Below are 21,321 nucleotides of genomic sequence, written 5' to 3' on the forward strand. Positions count from 1 at the left end.
TAAAAATTTGTGCCTAATTTTGTCGAATTATCTTTAAATTTGCGACCTGTAGTCAAAAATTTGTTGGCGCGAAATACCTGAAGCCATGATCAGTTTTTGGATCGGCAATTGTGGAGATGCAAGTTGGGGCAGAATTTTTTTATTGATTCTGTAAGAAGACAGATAAGTGTCACGAGTGTGATAATAATTGTAATTATATAAATGTAAATGCTGGGTTGGTAACCCTTTTTATATAAAGTAACCGTAAGGGTAATTTTAAGTATTTATTGTAAGGATATAATAATAACCAAGCTGTAACGAAAACTTTGTAAAATTATTATAAGCGCGTGGGCAGAAAACTTTATAAAGAGCAGAAATAAAAGATATAAAATAATAAAAGCAAACGCCTTTTATTACATGGTGTCAGAAGTGGTTTGCAAACAAAGTAAAAACAAAAAGCAAACCACAACGTTAGTGTCGTTAGAGGAATATTCAGTTGCTGAACTACAACGTTAGTGTCGTTAGAGGAATATTCAGTTGCTGAAATTTTCCGGCGTGTTAAGTGGAAAATTAAATCACATTTTACATCGGAAAGAATCCAACGTGGTTGTAATCATCGGGTATAAAATAAGTTCCTGGAAAAGCAGATCAAAGAATCCAATTGTCACTGAATAATATTTTCATAAAAAAAAAACAAAATGGCAACGAATGATCGTCTGCCATGTGAGTTGGATTGCTCTAACCTGGCAAAGGAATGGCCGGACTGGAAGCGAAATTTCCTAGTTTTCATGATTGCCAGCGGCAAGTTGAAGGAGTCGGAAGATACGAAAATTGCAAATTTTATCTGGCTCATTGGGACTGACGGTGCCAATATCTACAATACATTGTTCCCCAATGACGGGACACAAAAATCCTTGCTAGGCACTGACACAGTGAGCAAAGATGCAATTCAACGCACTCTAGAAGAAGTCTTGGAAAAATTCGACCAACATTGCTTACCGCAACGAAATGTTGCAATGGAGTCGTACAAATTCAACGTAATCTCGCAAAAAGATGGACAATCATTCACGGAATTTGAAACTGAATTGCGTACTCAGATACGCTACTGTGAATATAAATGTGAATGCGGCAGATTATATGACGATCGAATGTTACGTGATCGGATTATTGTAGGAGTGAATGATAAGAAGTTGCAGCTTAAATTATTAGATGGCCGGGATGAACAACTAATACGTGTCATCGAAATGTGTAAAACGCATGAGGCTGCCAATACAAATAAAAGCATATTGGATGCAAAACAACCAGTGGTCAAAGCTATTAAAACTGGTCACAACAGTGGAGTAATTAATAGATTTTGTTATAATTGCGGTGGTCCATGGAATGCCAGCCATGTAGATGAATGCAAAGCTAAGAATGCTATATGCCGCTCATGTTCAAAAAAGGGCCATTTTCAACGAATGTGCCGCAAACCAAAGAAGCTGACAGAAAATGATGCCAACGATGGGAAGAAGAAGGTAGCTGCACTTGTGGTGATATAGAAGGTAATAGTTGCATTAAAATTAAATAAATAGAATCTTAAGTAAAAAATGTATTCTTAGGTTAAATACAAGTGAAGCGCTGACTAAGCAGTGGACTAAGACTAAGATAGGAAATAGGATTATTACTTTTAAATTGGATACTGGGGCAGTATCCAATTTAAAAGTAATAATATATCAACTGCATTCCAGTTGATATAGTTAAGGAACGGGGATTGAAGTGTATAACCCGGATATAAATTTTTCAGTTGTAGATTATAACCACAATAGAATAAAGATTTTTGGTTTTTGTGTTCTTAATTGTGTGGATACTTATTTTGGGACCGAACAGTCAGCCGAAGGATAATGGACTTGGTAATGAGTAGGGCACGGAATAATAATATTAGATTCAATCCTGAGAAGATTCAGTATAGGCAACGGGAGGTGAAATTCATGGGGAATATTTTATGCGAGGGAAAGATCAGGGCTGACTCGAAATATAGGGATGCAATATTGAAAATGAAAAAGCCGGATAGTAGGGCGGATGTGCTAAGATTCTTGGGTCTCCTCAAATATTTGGCAAGGTTTATTCCGAACCTTTCGAGGCAATCGGCACAATTGCGTAATTTAACGCATAATAAAGTGAAATTCGAGTGGACAGATGCACATGATAAGGAATTTCAGAATTTGTTGGGAATATGGTAATGAGTAGGGCACGGAATAATAATATTAGATTCAATCCTGAGAAGATTCAGTATAGGCAACGGGAGGTGAAATTCATGGGGAATATTTTATGCGAGGGAAAGATCAGGGCTGACTCGAAATATAGGGATGCAATATTGAAAATGAAAAAGCCGGATAGTAGGGCGGATGTGCTAAGATTCTTGGGTCTCCTCAAATATTTGGCAAGGTTTATTCCGAACCTTTCGAGGCAATCGGCACAATTGCGTAATTTAACGCATAATAAAGTGAAATTCGAGTGGACAGATGCACATGATAAGGAATTTCAGAATTTGTTGGGAATAGTCACGTATGAACCAGTCCTGGCCATTTATGATCCGAAAGTGCCCATAGTTGTGCAAACGGATGCTTCCAAGGATGGATTGGGATGTGTTATTATTCAAAATGGCCACCCAGTAGTATTCGCTTCTAGAACTCTGAGTAAAAGTGAACAGAAATGGGCGCAAATTGAAAAGGAACTCCTGGCCATTGTATTTGCTTGCCAGAGATTTCACTTTTATTTATATGGGCGGGAGTTTACTGTGGAATCAGACCACAAACCATTGGAGACACTAATCAAGCGTGATATTGACGACGTGACGATGCGACTTCAACGCATGTTTATGTTTCTGTTAAAATATCCATATATGAGGGTCACATATAAACCGGGTAAGGAAATGTTATTGGCAGATTGCTTATCAAGGGCACAACTGTCGGAGGTCTCGGAATTGGAGGGACTGTCGGGAGTTATTCACTCAGTAACGAGATCTGTTTGTATTACGCCGGAAAATTACTTGTACTATCGTGAGATATTAGGTGAGGACCAGGAATATTCACAGATCTGTAAATATGTAGAAAATGGGTGGCCCAAATTTCGCCAACTTGACGAATTGGGTCGGAAATTTCATAAATTAAAATCGGAATTGGATTATTATTTGTGAATCATAGGTTAGTTGTGCCAACAGTGATGCAGCGCAAAATGGCAGTTTGGTTACATGCGCCGCATCTTGGCATAGAGAAAACGCTGGCGCGGGCGAGGAAACTATATTATTGGCCCGGCATGAATAGGCAAATTAGGGAGCTGGTGTCTACCTGTAGAATTTGTGAGAGTTTCCGTAGGAATATTCAAAAGGAGCCATTGCTTCAGGAGGAGATTCCAAATTATCCGTTTCACATAGCAGCCATGGACCTTTTTGAGTATGCTGGTCGCAATTACAGTGAGTGTCACTCAAAATCGTACAACATATCTTTTTTTTAAATATTATGAAATTATACAGGCAATAATAGGTGATTATATAAAAAATTAAAAGTCATTTTATTAATTGGAACAAAAAATATGTATTTCAACAAAAAAGTTAACAAAACCTCAATTCGTTAAAAAATATTGATGAAAATTAAAGAACATCACAAAATTCATATTTCACTTAAATTCGTAGAATTATATTAAATTATAATTAAAACTTTAAAAATTAAAAAAAATGTTAATATTAAATAATCCTAATACTTTGTAGGGTATCATTTGCTATTTTTTAGTGCCTTTACGATTTTAAATGAAGCGTTGATATTCTGGGCACTGACAGTCTTACCCAATTTTTTTATTTGTGGATAAGGGCAATTAAAATTATACCCAATTTTCTGATAGGTAATAGCACACACAATATAAAAATAGCATTTTAAAATATTTCCAAAACATCAACTTTCTAAAACTAATGAATAAAATTTGACTACGATGGTGTACGATTTTAAGTGACATTCACTGTATATTGCGATTGTTGATGCTTATTCTAATTTCCTCATTTCAGTACCCCTTCAAAGGAAAACAGCAGCTCATATTATTAGTGTTATTTGCCGAGTATTTGATAGCATGGGATACCCGACAGTGTTGAAGTGTGATAATAGCCCATTTGGGTCAAGGAAGTTTACGCAATTTTCAAGGGAATATAACGTACAATTCAGGCTTTCGAGCCCAAGGTATCCCCAAAGTAATGGGTTGGCTGAAAAGGGAGTTTCCATAGCTAAAAACATCCTCAAACGCTGTGTTAGGTCAAACGACGAGGCACAATTTCAGTATCGATTGCTGGAATATAATACGAGCCCGTTATCGGATATGGGTCTCACTCCATCCGAGTTATTCTTTGGTAGGCTCTTGAAGACCAAATTACCGGTATCGAGTTCACTTCTGAAATCAAACAGCATAAATGAGCGGGAAATTCGGCAGAAGATGGAGGTAAAGAGAAGAAGGCAAAAGTTTTATTACGACAGGAATGCTAGGCCCTTGTCCGCATTGAATAAGGGTGAATTAGTTTTATTTAAGAAAAATGGAAAGGAATGGTATAATGGTAGGATCGTGTCGGCACACAACGACAGATCATATATAATAAGGGATAACTTTAACAATTATTTTAGGCGGAATCGACGATTTATTGTCAGGACAAGAAATGAGGACTTTGATGCTAGTGAATTACTATGTGAGGAAGGTTGCGTAGGAGATCGGGGTTTGACTGGAGAACCTTTGTCACAGGAGGTAACCGAATCAAGTAGTTGGGAAGTCCCGGGGGAAAGTGAGGTTTGTGACACGTGTGAACCATTCGTTTCAGCAAGGGGTGGTGATGACCCTGCAGTAATAATAGATGAAACCAGTGGTACAGACGTGAATAGTGGGAGGACTTCTGAAGGGCATATTAGGGAACCGATAGTCACTAGAAGTCCACATGCTAGAACGCATGGACATTAAAAAAAAAGCATGTCACGAGTGTGATAATAGTATTACTTATAATAATAATAATTGTAATTATATAAATGTAAATGCTGGGTTGGTAACCCTTTTTATATAAAGTAACCGTAAGGGTAATTTTAAGTATTTATTGTAAGGATATAATAATAACCAAGCTGTAACGAAAACTTTGTAAAATTATTATAAGCGCGTGGGCAGAAAACTTTATAAAGAGCAGAAATAAAAGATATAAAGATATAAATAAAAGCAAACGCCTTTTATTACAATAAGGTTATCTAATGTAAATTATGTGACTACTTTTCCTTGCTTTCCTATATTTTCAAAATATGTAAGTTCACAAAAGAGATATATTTTAAAACCTCCGAACTTTTTTTCTGTTCACGCGTTTTACAATTTATTATTTTTTTTAATAAAAAATATATGAAATCACAAACTAAAAAAAATTTCATGAATTTTTTTTTTTAAATGCAATATATTTAAAAAAAAATAAAAAAATTTAAAGTTGAGCTACGCGCCTTGACATGCTTATGTCTTATAAAAGTCTGCAATTACAGTGAAGTTTCAGGTGCTGTTACTTTATAAAACTGTATTTTTTTTTACTTTAAAATGCAATTCTTTGTAGTTGTAGAATATATTAGCATGATTTTTCATAATTCCAATAAACGTCAGAACGTTAATATGGCGACAAAAAGAGAAAGTGGAACTACCTTGTATTTTTGTATCATGATTGGTACTGTGTTCACAACTGTATGTAGTTACATGAATATTCTGAAATCACGTTACTTACCTAATAATATTTGCTTCAGGAACAATGTGCTCTGCAAACTCCATTACTTCCTTATCATATGTAGCTGAAAAAAATAGCATCTGACACTTTGATGATAGTTGTCTGAAAGTGTTAGTAAACGACTTAAAATTGTGATAATGCAATAAATAATTAATATAACTTACTTATGAATACGAATACATTGATCATGATGTCCTTGGGTGGCTATCATAACATCAGCTTCATCTAACACAAAAACTCGAATTTTCTTTAAGTCGATAGCACGATATTTAAGACCCCAGTCGAGAACTTTGCCTGGTGTACCTATTATTATATGGTCTGATAATTTGGTGCCTGGTAAAACTAAAAATAATAATGAAATTACATTGTTTAGTTTTAGCAAACATTTTGTTATATACGCATTTTATTTTCTTTATTTCATACAGTAATATAAAAAGCCTCTTGAGGCCAATAAACTTATATTACAAAGATTTACTCCTGAATTTTTATATATCTGTGGTTACAAGCAATAACCGCCTAATTCAAAAAACATGTTTTTGAGAAAAAGCTATTTATATTTATAAAAGCGTTTCTGAAAAAAATAAAAGAGTGTATTAGAAAAAGTATAATGCAGAATCATTATGCTAAAATGAAAAATTATAACAAAAGCTTTATTTATTATCGCTTAATGCAACTCAGAAATACTAAATTGAAAATGCTAATGTCTGATTAGGCGTTTGTTGAAAATAAGAGTATTGATTGTTGCTTGGCATATGTATGTTGAGTTAAGCTGTTATTACATATTTAAAAATTGACATGTCAAGTAATTAAGCCAATTTGCAATAATCGCTTATCTTTAGTTTGGCTCTTATATCAGCACTCTTATTTATGAAAATTTATTTCGTGAAAAATATACAATAACAACTAAATTCATTATAAGCTATTTAAACAAAATAAAATATAATTGAATGTTTTCTTAAGTTAAGTCTTCCTTAGGACTTAGGCCAATATGTTTCTAATTAATAACTTTTTAAATAAGAAAGTTAGGAAGGTAGGGATTTCACGTATACATACAGTTCTATGAACAGAATAATGTAGCATATATAACTCAAATCATTCTTAAGTCGACTTAGGTGGTTATTGCTTATGACCACAGATATTTATTTATTTTCATATTTATTATAATTGAAATTAAAACAAATCTTAAAGCTAAAATCACTAGCAACAATGTCCTTAAAATAAGGTATTTACATATTAATCGCGTTTTCTTTTCTGGCATAAATGATGCCTTTATTCTGCCTTTTACACTTTTCTGTGTCTTTTCTAAAAAAATGTAGTTTGGTAAGGGTATAACGTGTTCTTTTCAAATAATGTTGCCCTAAAACCCCGAAGATATGCTACACGTTTCACCCTCAATTTTATCAAAGAGTTAGAAATGCAGCACTTTTTAAACATCAAAATGTATAGTTATACAACAGTTAGAAGGTACATAAAAGAAAATTGCATAAATGGTAATGGTTTTTGTTCCATTATGATCGTTAAAAATGTAAAACATTATGAGGGTATGGGTAATCTTTAATAAATGGTACAAAATATGTTGGCGACATTTTTTGTCAGAAAAGAAAACGCCATAAGATATTTACACCAGGTATTTCAAAATTAAATTTGGTTATGTAAAGAAAGTTTTTTTTTTAAAAATTCAAAGACTTTGTTAATCTTGTTATTGGATGGATATTTTAATAAATCAACAATGTTAGAGCATTTGCAAATGGATACACGTAAGTTTCCTACAACCGGTCAGTCTACTAAGATGTGAAAAACTGTTAAAGGTGAGGAGCTACAGAAGGTGCATACTGGTTGTGCAGTTCTATTCATCAAATACTGGTCGGTAAGTCGTGTATGTGTTAGTCGTAGCCTTGTTAAACATTTTTTTGGTTGATGTTGGCAGAAGTGTGGGTTGTTTTGCAGGATTGAGGATTTTGTATGGGTGTTTGTATTTCTTCCATTTGCGTTCTAAGGCCATATTAAGTTTTGTGGTAGCACATCTATTTAAAAATTATGGGTTGCAGTCTGCATAAGTAGTTCTTGTTGTATTTCCTTTTTCTCCTGCTGCACTCTATGCCTATGTAAAATATTTGTTGTTGCATAATTTGTTCTCTTTTGCTTATTTGTTTTTTTGTTCTCCTGTTAGAAATACTACGAATGGATGGATACATATGAATGAGTATTTAAAACCACAAACTCGATCATTTACGCTCTCACTTGATATTTGTATACCTCAAAATTTTCTTCATTGCATAATTATATTTTCAGGAACTTTCTTAAATTTCGTATCTCCTGTTATTTATTACCTCTTTGTATTCATTTCTAGTGATAAATTATTCTTGCTTTCATACACGTGTCCTTCCATAATCTTGTTGTTACATTTTCTATCCCTTTTTAACTTTTTTTGGTCATATCATGTTGATGCTTACATTTTCTATCATTCCAAAATCACTCACGAGCATCATTGAACCTATTTATGGATTCGTTTATGATTTTTGCATAAATTGTTGTTGCATTATGCAGTTACAGAACACATGTACACACATATAGCAGTTTTATATCATAATTACGTACTTATGTGTATAAGTCAGTGTTGCCAATTCTTGGTGAACAAAAAGGGCTAAATACTTAGAAAAAAAGGCTAAAAAGGGCTAACATTTTTAATTAAAACAAGAGTGCTATATTCGGCTGTGCCGAATCTTATATACCCTTCACCAAATTATACTTCAAAATTTTAAATATTTTTAGGTAAACAAAATTTAATTTTTTTCCAGTTTTTTCATTTTTTGGGAAATTTTTTTTTTCGTTGTTATTTTAAATTTTTTAATTTTTTTTTTTAAATTTTAAATTTTTTTTTTAAATTGTTGTTGCATTATGCAGTTACAGAACACATGTACACACATATAGCAGTTTTATATCATAATTACGTTATTATGAGTATAAGTCAGTGTTGCCAAATCTTGTTGAACAAAAAGGGCTAAATACTTAGAAAAAAAGGCTAAAAAGTGGCTAAAAAGGGCTAACATTTTTAATTAAAACAAGTAAGAGTGCTTCACCAAATTATACTTCAAAATTTTAAATATTTTTAGGTAAACAAAATTAAATTTTTTTTCCAGTTTTTTCATTTTTTGGGAAAATTTTTTTTTCGATTGTTATTTTAAATTTTTTAATTTTAATTTTTTTTTTAAATATAAAATTTTTTTTTTTTAAATTTTAAAATTTTTTTTGGTTTTTAAATTTTTTTTGTGAAAAAAAAAATGTGGGTTAAAAAATTTGGATTTTGACCCATTGTAGGTCCATCTTACTATGGTCTTATATACGTCATTGCAAATGTCTTTGAAATATCTATCATTAGACATCTATATTGTCTATATTAATGTCTTACTAATCCAGATATAGGTCAAAAATAGGTCAAAAATCGAGGTTGTCTTGGTTTTTTCCTCATATCTCAGCCATTTGTGGACCGATTTTGCTGATTTTAAATAGCAAAATTCTCGAAAGCATGTCTGACAGAATTATTGAAGATTTGGATCCCGAAGATATCTGGGGTCTTCAGAAAATTGATTTCAACAGACAGACAGACGGACATGGCTTAATCGACTCCGCTATCTATAGGGATCCAGAATATATGTATAAACTTTATAGGGTCGGAAATGAAAAATGTAGAAATTACAAACGGAATGACAAACTTATATATACCCTTCTCACGAAGGTGAAGGGTATAAAAATACATACATTTGACACAAAAAACAACTTAGAATGTTACATTTGGCTATGCCGAATAGACAAACAAAAATGTATGAATATAACACACGATCAAATGCAAGAAAATAAGAATATTTATTCCTGTATATTGATTCTTAACTTTAAAATAACGTAATATGGGGCCACACGTATATCATATGCCGATGTTTTTAAAGCCTCGTATTTATCACCTGGCCTGCAAAATGCTCCTAGGCAAATTTTTTTATATGAAAGACAAATTTTCAGTCCAATTATGAATAAAAAATTCCGCGGGAGTTTGTTCCCCGAGAGTTTTTTCCCATTGAATTTGAATAGGAAAAATTAGAAAAGGGGAAAAACTCGCGGGGAATTTTTATTCATAATTGGGCTGTATGTATAAAGTAATCCTTTTCATTAGCAAAAACATAAATTTTGCCATTATTTAGTAAACATATCAAAACTAAGGTAGCCAAAATATGTAAACATAAATATTTAATTTAAATTTGGAAAAAAGTTAATTTCTTATATTTGATCAGATAAAAATTATCATAGCTAAATTATTATCGATAATGAACTGAATTTTTCTTTCTAAATTGGTTGGATTGTAGTCTTTGAAAACGGTATACTACATGGCATGTGTTATAAAATATATGTTAAAGTACTATTTTAACGTCAGTACATCGCCCAGATAAAGTTAAAAGTATTTATCCCGCGCGTAAAACATTAACATATTTATTAACCATTTTTATTCAAATAAGGTCCATTTTCTCTATATTAGTTATGGCATTTTTTTAATGTATGGAAGGTTCCAACAATTTGTATGTGCTTAAATTGTTTACTGATTCAAAATTTTTAATTAATTTTTGTCATAATATCGCTGCCAATTTTTTTGAACTATGATCTAATGATCAAAATCAGATCATTAGAGTAAATATATAAGTTTTGATTTAGTCATAAAATGGCTAAATGAAAATAAAAAAGGCTAAAAAAATGGCTAAAGGCTAAATTAATTTTTTTGTGGCTAAACAAGATTGAAAAGGACTAAATTTAGCCTAAAAAGGGCTAAATTGACAACACTGGTATAAGTTGATGTTGTTGCAGTTAATTTCCTTTTGCTCCTGTTGTACTTATGCCTGTGCCTTTTTTGCATTTACATATATCTTAAACATAAAATTGTTCTTGCTCAATTATTTTCTATACTGCTTTTTTATTGATTTGTTTGTTCTCCTGTTACAAATTTTACGAAAGGATACTTTTGAATGTACAAACACTTTATATGATAGATTTCATTCATAAAATGCATTACATTTTATTTCATTTTAGATCCTGTTATTTATTATTACATGGTTGGCTGTTGTTGTCACATATATACAAACAAAATTATTTGAATACATTTGAATTCGTATTAAAAAATCAAACAATCAATCAAAAAATTCAATAATAATATCCTCCGCTAACCTTTGTCCACAATCTTATTTAATGTATTTTCATTGTATTCTTTCACAATACAATTACATACCTCAAAAAATAAAACTTCTATTTTATTGCACTAAAATTCTTTATTAACACACATTTCAATACAATTTTTTATTTTGTACACCCAAATCAACTTCATAGTTTTTTTCACATTTTTCTACTCGGTGACTATATGCGGCGAAATATTTCCATATATGTGGCGGAAATATTTTATAAATAAACATTTTCGCTTTAAACATTTTGAACTTTGCACAATTTCGTTTTTTACATTTAGCAATTCCATATTTTCATTGTTTGAATTTTTCACTGCGCATATCGTTTGCAGTTTATGGTTTTCACACTGCAATTTGTTTGCATATATGATGTTTTAGTAGTAAATTGTTTGTATATTATACACAAGCAATTTCATTTGTTTTTGCTAACCAAAAATATACATAAGGAGTGAGATCGAAAAATTCTTAACATACATATATGTTTATAAAAAAGAAACCACTAAACTTACAGCTTTAATTTTTTTTTTATTTGATTGAAATTATTATTACAATTTACAAAAAAAATTATTTTTATAGTTTTAATCACTAGTGATGAAATTTTGAACCTTTTTCGGAAACCCTTCCATTAACGTTTTTATAGTGCTTTCTGTCACTTTGCTCGAACATGTAGTCCATCTCCGTTTAAAATCTACCACACTTTTGGACACCTTTTTTGTACTCTTCAATTCTCTTTTAACAAGAGCCCAATATCTCTCCACTGGCCTTAGCTCCGGGCAGTTTGGAGGATTTGCCTCTCTTGGTACAAATACCACATTGTTCTTGTACCACTCAAGGGCTTGTTTGCCATAGTGACAGGATGCCAAGTCAGGCCAAAAATAAGTGGACACATTATGAAGTCTTATGAATGGAAGCAGCCTTTTTTGTAAACATTCCTTGATGTAAATTTCGGTATTTATAGAGCCCGTTGTAACAAATGAGTGGCTTCTTTTGCCGCAACTGCATATTGCTTGCCATACCAAGAACTTTCTGGGAAATTTTGTCTGCTTTTGGGTCCTAAACTTTTCTTCAACATTCCCTCGAGCATCAGCAACATAAAATTTTTGACCTGGAAGTTGCGAAAAATCTGCCAGAACATACGTTTCGTCATCCATTATGCAGCAAGAATATTTTTTTATAAAACTTGACTTCAATTTCCGTGCTCTGTTTTTGGCCTCTAAATTTTTAGTAGCGTTCCTGTCAGGAACTTTTTGAGCCTTGTATGTTTTTAAACCTGCATTAGCTTTAACTTTTCGTACCAAATAGTCCGAGCACTGAGCTAACCGGGCTGCTTTCCTACCGGATGTGTTGGGAGCTCTTTTGAAAATGCGTTCTATTTTTTTGGCTTTAGAAACATCATGTGGACCATTCCTTCTACCTGAACCAGGTTTTCTATCAACTGACAAGTTCTCCCGGTACTGTTTAATAACATTGGAAACAGTTTGACGGCAGACCTTTGTATGCTTGGCCAACTTTTTGTAAGACCAAGTTGGGTTTTGTTGAAAATATTTAATAATTTCAGTACGCACTTTTTTCTGGTCACTCATTTTAATCAGATTAACAAAAAAATTAATATAATTGACATTACACATAATAACTGACATGTTTTTCAAAGGTAACTTGATCAAAAAAAAATTCAAATAATACTTGGGTTAAAAAATGTAATGAAAAACGTGTGTTAAGAATTTTTCGATCTCACTCCTTATATTTAGGCAGCAAATGTTTTAAAAATGAAAAATTATCATTTTGTCTTCTATCTGCAACGTAAAATATTTTGTAAGGCAAAATATTTTTGGAAAAGCTGCGACAAATATTTCTACCATGAAGCTTGTGCATATAAGGCATTGGTTTATAGTTTGTATATTTTCAGTATTTGTGCACATTAATATGAAAACGATTCATATTTATTGCGCAGTCAGTAGTCAAATGTAAAAAACTTTTAACTAATTTTAAACCCTGGTTGCAGATATACTGATTTTGCAGCTGGAATCCATAGTAGCTTAATTTTATTTTTCATTTTTTTTTTTATTTGTTGTTGTATCGAAATAATTAATTAATTTTTATTATTTTAATTTAAAGCAGCGTCAAATACCGAACGGCTATCTGTACAAATAATATATTTACTACGTGAGTTTTCGCCTAGCTTTAAGGCTTCAATTATTGCTATGGCTTCAGCTTCAAATATAGTTGCTACTTGGTGTAATATTCCCGTTTTTTGCGATTTCCAACTTCATCAGTTAAGGCAAAACCTACATGTTTCGTAGTCTTCGATCCGTCTGTGAAAATGAAGTGCCAGTCATTCTTGCTGTATTCGCTGAACATTTCATTGAATAACGATTTGAAGACTAAAGGAGCAACCACGGAGGACGAAATTCCAACGGTGGTGAATAATCACTAGGGTATTCAGCGTTTAGGATATTTTCCACTGTTTTAAATGTTGTTTTAGAAGTCTTATTGTAGATGACTAAACCATAATCAATGTTTGACAATATAATGGTGTTCGCTAATCTTAGCAGACAATTTGTATGCATTTGGCTCTTAGTTGATGATAAAAACTTAATAAGAGGGTTGGGCATAAGTAATAATAAGTACAGTAATGACCAGGGAAACCAAAATATGCAAATGCATGTTTTTTCTGGTGAGTCTAATGGGCACAAGGATAAGATATTTACACATTTCAGAACTATTTAAGAATTTTGGCATCGATTTGTTAGTGCATATTTTTGCATATTTTACCCTTAAATTCATATTTTTGCATATATTTGATTTAAGAGCATGTTTATGTCACATTTTTGAGTTTTTAGAGCATATTTTACTGTTTAATAGCATATTTTGACTTTTTACTTTTTTTCGTTGTTACAGGTTTTTACTTCCTTTGTTTAAAATTCAAAATTGAAAAAAATATGTTTTTTTTAGTATAAAATAAGCACTATTTTAATAATAGCGCCACCTAAATATCAAATTTTAGTTCTAATTCAAACTTAACCGTTCTTTAACCCTCCGTTACTCTCAACTGATCTAGTTGATACATGCAATTTTTTTATTGTAAATTTTTTTAAACACCCTAAGTTTTTAGCTATATTTTGATAAAAATATATTTATAACTATTTATAATAATTTATAAATATTTATAATAAACCAAACGATATTAAAACGATATCAATACAATATCATCTAGATGATATAAACTATCATATATGATATCGTTAATTATAATATCGTTTTTCCAGGCAATTATGATATCGTTTTTGCTATCATAATTTCCAATAAAAACAATAGAAAAAACGCCATGCTACAAATTTTATTCATAATGCTATTTAATACTAAAAATTATACTAAAAAAATACTAGATATATCGCTGAAATAAGAGAAAAACCTGGAAAAGAAAAATAACATATCATGGCCCTATTCCACAAATAACTTATCAACTTTTCACTTTGCACTTATCAAATTTAATTTTTTGGCAAAGTGATAAGTGTTTCTGTTCCACAATATTCCTTGCAAACCTCACTTTGCAATAAGCTAATGTTTGCAAAGTGTTTGTTCTCTTTGCAAAATCTTTGCGCTCTCTGTGCAAAGTGAGTGCGCAAAGTGTTCCACAAAGCATTTAATCATCTTTGCATTTCTGTCTTATTATATGAGCCGCAAAATAAAAACCCTTCACCAAATTATACTTGAAATAAAAATTTTAAATATTTTTAGGTAAACAATTTTTTTTTTTAATTTTCATTTCAAAATGTTTTTAAATTTTTTTAGTGACAAAAATTTTAATTCAAAATTTTTTTTTAAAAATTAATTTTAAAAAAAAAATTATTTTTTTAGTGACAATTTTATGCCAAACATTTTTATTTCGAAATTTATTTTTTAATATTTTTCCAATTTTTTTTTTTCATTTAAATTTTTTTTTTTAATAAATGTTTTGTAGTCATGAAAAATTAATTCGGTCTATATAATTTCTTGTTATAACCGCGTCTTCACTATCGTAGAACAAAAATTCACGTCTTAACGTTTTTAAAGCTTTACTAGTTATAACAATATGAATTTGTAAAGCTGTCGTTTGTTTACCTTGACAATTTTTGACAAACTTATAAAAATTTGCTTTGCAAAAATAGAATTACAGTTTTTGTGGAACGAAACAGCATAATTATTTGCAAAATCTTTGCAAATTACACTTTTCAATATTAACTTTGCACTTTGAAGAAGAGAACGTACGTGGAACAGAAATTGCAAACAGAATATAAAAATTGCAAAAACTTTGCAAATCACACTTATTTTTTTTATTTTTTTTTTTTTTCATCATTTATTTATTGTATCTTCATTATTTAATGAAATAACAATAAGTGGTTCAAATCTTATATCTAATATTATTATTTAATTAGTCCAGCCAGTGCCGGACGAAAAAATTTTGTGTTCATGGTTGTTTTGGTTAAATTGGCATTCTTCCTTCTAGATTAGGTCTGCTGTGTCCCTCCTTCTTAATCGAGTGTGGCCACGGTTATCTAATATGTTGCGGGCCAGCGGGTTTGGGTGAACTTCAAGTTTTTTTAAATATTTTTGTACGTTTTTCGAGATTTCAGTTTTTACAATAGGCACGTTTAGATCTTTGTGTATTTTCGTTTTTGATATACCAGGGGGCAACTGTGATCATTCTTAGAAACTTGTTTTGGCGTCTTTGGATCTTTTCTACATTTGACGCTGAGGCCGTGCCCCATAACTGTAAGCCATAACACCATATCGGTTTTATGATCATGTTATAAAGTAGAAGTTTACAATCTAAACTAAGCGTGGAGTTTCTGCCAATAAGCCAATTAATTTGAATTGATTTCAATTTCATTTGAGTCAACTTTGCATCTATATGACTTTTCCATGTAAGGCGACGATCGAGATGTATTCCGAGGTATTTCACTTCCGATTGTTGAATTATTGTTTGGTTATTGATATGAATAGGGGGGCATGATTCTCTACGCAATGTAAATGTAATGTGTGTACATTTTTGCTCGTTGACTTTAATTTTCCATTGTTTTAACCATTTTTCTAATTCAAATATGTGGTTTTGTAAGTGACGAGACGCTTCTTGAGGGTTTTCATGAATGCTTAGAATAGCAGTATCATCAGCAATCAATTTCAACTTATCACTTATCAAATTTTATATTTCTGAGGAACATAAAGTTTTGCAAATTGACCAAAAATTTGATAAATGCAAAGTGAAAAGTTGATAAGTTTTTTTGTGGAATAGGGCCCATATCATACATATTTTCATCTCATTCACAACACATACGCATAATTTTGCAAATATTTGAATGTTTTAAATATTGCATACATTTCAAATCAGCATACAATTAAATAAAATATTCAATCAAAATCTTACGTATTTTGATTGAAAATTTTTAATTTAAATTATTTTCAGTTTGAAGTTTGTTTCAAATGTTTATAATTTATTCATTTATTTTATTGGAATGAAAACTATATTATAATAATATCGTTTTCAATAATAATATATGATATCATAAGTTAATATTGGTTTTGCTATCATACGTTTTCTGGTTTATTGGGTACTGCAATTTTATTTTTATTATTATTTTAAATACTTTCAGCCTGACTACAAAAACCTTAAAGTCGATTTTAAGTCCAAAAAGTTGACTATTATTTTAAATTTCGTACCATAGTACAAATTTAAAATATAATTTAAAATGTTGTTTTATTATTTCAAAAAAAGCTTTTTGTTTTGAACTTTTGTGTACATTTTTTTTCTTTAATTTTTTGAAATTTCGTTTTTATATTTACATTCTTTGAAAAATATTTTCATTTATTTGAATGTATATGTTGGAAAAAGTTTTGAAGCTTTTTTCAAATAAAAGCAAAAGTTCTATTTTAAAATAAAGTCGACTTCAACAAAAATTAACTTTAAAATTTCTTTCATAGTTAAGGTCATAGGGTAACATAGAGATGAGACGGAATTGTCAAAAACCTAAGTCTGTTGTCAAAAACCTATCTCTTGCAACAACAAAATACATGCTAGTCAATGTATTTTGTTGTTGTATCAGACATATGATTTTTTGTATTTTTGTTTGACAAATCGGAGTGTCTCGTCTCTATGTATAATTCTCTATGGTTAGGGTGTTTGAATTTAATATTGTTTTTATGTTTTCGAAATAAAAAGTGAAGAGATTATTTTCAAACGCGACTTCTTTTATTGATGTCAATTTGATATATTGCGAATAGTCTCGATTGAAAATGATTGCGACTAACGGAGGGTTAATATTAAGAGAATGTACAATAGCACAATATATAAAATACTATGTCCAGGCAAACGTTGTTCTGCCATAGCTCACACAAAGTTTGAAGACTCCCACTATAATAGTACTCCAGATATGCAATAATAAATGCTTCCTTTGAATGAGAGGTACCATGCCTATTGTTCATATATAGGTCAATTGTGAATCTAAACCATCCAGGGACAAACTCAAACACACACAACAAATTTCATCGAAATCGGCCTAGCCGTTAAGGAGGAGTTCAGTTACTAACACACGTACAGAAGAATTATATATATAAAGATAATATGAGAAACAAAGACAGCAATATTCGCATTAAAATTATAACATCCCAATAAACCAAACGATATTAAAACGATATCGAAACGATATCATATACATAGATGATATAATCTATCATATATGATATCGTTTGCGTGTCATAAACGATAGTTTTTGCGGACTAAATTGTATCGTTCCATATAATATCGTTTTTCCAGGAAATTATGATATCGTTTTCGTTATCATAATTTCCAATAAAAACGATAGTGAAATCGCCATGCTAGAGATTTTATTCTAAATGCTAAAATTATATATTTTTTTACTGTTAAATACACATTTATTTCGTTAAAATAAGATAAAAACCTGAAAGAAAAGGAAACATAACAATTTTGTTGTAAATATTTGAAAATTTTAAATATTGCATACAGGTGAATTCACCATAAAACTGAAAAAAAGATTGACCTGTTTAAATGATTTCATATTCATTTTTCTTGTGTTGTTTGAAAATTTTTAATTAAATTGTTTTTCTGTTTGAAGTTTTTTTCAAATGTTTGTCGTTTTTTATTTATTTTATTTTAAGCAAAATATTTTAAAACGATATTTTGATAATTTAGTTTTAAATAATAAAATGTGATATAATCGTCCCCTTAAAGTAATACCGTTTTTACTATCATATCGTTTTCTGGTTTATTGGGTTCTATTCATAATATAACTATTACAAGGTAGAATCAATTGAAAAGTAAGTTCTCAATTTTTATACCCTTCAGCTTCGTGAGAAGGGTATATATAAGTTTGTCATTCCGTTTGTAATTTCTACATTTTTCATTTCCGACCCTATAAAGTATATATATTCTGGATCCTTATAGATAGCGGAGTCGATTAAGCCATGTCCGTCTGTCTGTCTGTCTGTCTGTCCGTCTGTCTGTCTGTTGAAATCAATTTTCTGAAGGCCCCAGATATCTTCGGGATCCAAATCTTCAACAATTCTGTCAGACATACTTTCGAGAATTTTGCTATTTAAAATCAGCAAAATCCGTCCATAAATAACGGAGATATGAGCAAAAATCCGAGACAACCTCTGAAAATTTCATCAAAAAACACAATGTATTGCATGCTTTGACAAAAAAACAACAAAACGTATGCTTGGATGTGCAAGCTTTGTGTATTTTGTTTTTTTTTTGTGTTTTGTTTCTTTTGGCGTTGTTGTTGTTTTTTATACAACTAAACTTTTGTTTGGTTGTGTGTTGGTTTTTTTGACAAAAAATCAACAAATCGTATGTTTGAATGTGCATGCTTTGCGTATTTTGTTTCTTTTGTCGTTGTTGTTGTTTTTTATACAATTAAACGTATGTTTGGATGCGTGTTGGTTTCATTGCCTTGCGTATTTTGTTTTTGTTTTTTCTTTTGGTGTTTTGTTTCGTTTGGCGTTGTTGTTGTTTTTTGTGTTCTTGATAAATTTAGGATGCTGTACGCTGAAAGTGGGCAATGTACATACATATATACTAATTATAAAAAATAATAATGCATCCACAACAAAGGTGAAGGGCAAGGCGTATTTAACAAGGTGACAGCAGTAGCGAATTCAAATAAATACAGGCGAATTCACTTATTTTTTATATATAGAGTTTGACATACGGACGTACGGGCGAATATTTTTTATATATGTAGTTTGACATTTGTGCGTGCTATTTCTATAATCAGCTGTGCTGCCGATGGCACCTTATTAAATGCACCTTGGTGAAGGGTATATGAGATTCGGCATAGCCGAATATAGCACTCTTACTTGTTCATACCTTGAATTGTCAGACTTACATATCGATGGCTTAATATAAAAAAGGCGTAACTAATTTTTTTTTAAAAATGCCGTTTTTTGTTTATTCTGGTAAACAAATGTCAGATGCACCTTGCCTCAAAATTTCAGGAGGATATTATTGCAAATAACAGATTTATTACGATTTCAAAAAAGACCTAAGTCAAGTCAAAGAATTTTTAAAAGAAAAAGCCCTAACTCATTTTTTTTGTTTTGTTTGATTGGTTATCATTTTTTACAAGTATCAAATTCGATTCTGAATCGGATTTTTTCATCTATTATAACATAAAGTTGTGCTATCAATTTTTTGCGCAATTATTAAAGGGATCAAACTATTCCATATTTAAACCTAGGAAATAATTAATTCCTCAACTAAAGACGAGTGCTGCATTTTATAAAACTACATAATTTCACAATATACAATGAAACAAATGAATGTCTAATATCTTCCGTTTTTGCGAAATGTGTTATTAAACATTTGTGGAAGATCCAAACTCTACCAAAACCGCAATTTAATATTCTCTAATGCATTGTTGGCTTTTAGTATGGAAACTCAAATAACGATTGAACAAATATTTTTAATAAGTGGACATACTCAACTGGAATGTGACTCAAGCCATTCCCTTATAGAAAGAAAATTTTAAAATAAGCAAATAAATTTTCCATCGCAATTTGTGCAATTAATAAAGGAGGCACGAAAAGTTCCAGCACCCCTACAAGCTCACCATTTGCACAACGACTATGATTACTATAAAAGTTCATGAAATGTATGTACTCAAACCTCAATTTCAAAACTTAAGCCGAAGTATTGGTGATCTTACTGTAAATATTCTACGAGCCTTGGCGTATGACTCATCAGGATCAATATATTTCAAAACAGACTTAACTGACATTTACGAATCTCTCCCACATTCACTTTATATGCAGTAAATAGCAATCCCAAACAAACCCAAATACAGGATTTTAAAAGAAGCATATTGTCATCTTTTTTGATAACTGGTTCAATAAGAAATAATTTTTCACAGTTCACTTCTGATTTAATCCTCTTAATTTCATGAATTATTTCCTTTTATTATTTAAACCTGAATTATTATAATAATATTATTTTTTAAAATTATATTTTCAACTCAAATTTTCAGGTTTAAAAAAGCCCTAACTTAATTTTTTATTCATAAATATCAATGAAAAAAGGCCAATAACTTCATTAACTTCATTAAAATAAAAAAAAATGAATTTTAAATGAGAAATAAAAAGTGTTGCCTCTTTTTATAAAAAATTGCATTAAATCTTTTTTTGTATGGATTTTATGGATTTTATTAAGTTTTTTCTTTTTCCTGTGAAGTAACAAAAAATCGAGTTACGCCTTTTTTATATTAAGCCATCGATATATAAAATAAAAATAAAACATCAAAAATTAAAAAAAGTTTATTAAGTATTTTTGTGAAGAAATCAATTTAACTATTAAATTAGTTAATTATTAGTTGGCAACGCTATGCCTGAATAGTACGCGTGTGTAACACAGCTGTCTTTTGTTATTAAAAATAAACACTTAACTGCTGCTTAAATAAATTAATTTGTGGTGATTTATAAAATATTTATTGCTTGGAACAATATTCCTTTGAAGTTTCCTATATTTTTTAAACAATAAACATTTTCTTGACTGCTGCTGGTGTTGGTGTTTAAGTTGCCTTGTTGTTTGTTGCTGAATAAATAACTGCATTTACCACCTTTATTTTTGTTGCTGTTTTTTTTTGGGCTGCGACTGCTATTTCTTTTTATTTACATATAAATAAAAATGCCTGCTGCTAGAGCTATTAAATGTGCTTCATGTAATGATAGTATTGCCAAAACCCATGGTAGCATCAAGTGCAGTTCATGCAACTTGTGGCTGCACCTTCATTGTGCTGATGTTTCTGAGAAGCACCTCGCCTTACTTAAAGACAAACCTTCATTTGCATTTACCTGTGCAGCTTGCCTCAATTCATCTAA

General features: G+C 30.7%; 1 protein-coding gene across 2 annotated transcripts in view; it reads right to left on the bottom strand.

Moving 5' to 3' along the window:
* Dbp80 (putative ATP-dependent RNA helicase Dbp80) overlaps positions 1 to 21,321 on the bottom strand; it is a 110,279-nt gene that overhangs the window by 41,116 nt on the left and 47,842 nt on the right. For both annotated transcript variants that reach the window (XM_065506859.1, XM_065506858.1), the window contains 2 exons: positions 5,899 to 6,076; positions 5,735 to 5,836 (listed from right to left, as the gene is read on the bottom strand). In XM_065506859.1, coding sequence (XP_065362931.1) covers positions 5,735 to 5,836; positions 5,899 to 6,076 — 280 coding nt within the window. The remainder of the gene's footprint in view (positions 1 to 5,734; positions 5,837 to 5,898; positions 6,077 to 21,321) is intronic.

The sequence above is a fragment of the Calliphora vicina genome, chromosome 4, assembly GCF_958450345.1.
Source record: "Calliphora vicina chromosome 4, idCalVici1.1, whole genome shotgun sequence".
NCBI lineage: Eukaryota > Metazoa > Arthropoda > Insecta > Diptera > Calliphoridae > Calliphora > Calliphora vicina.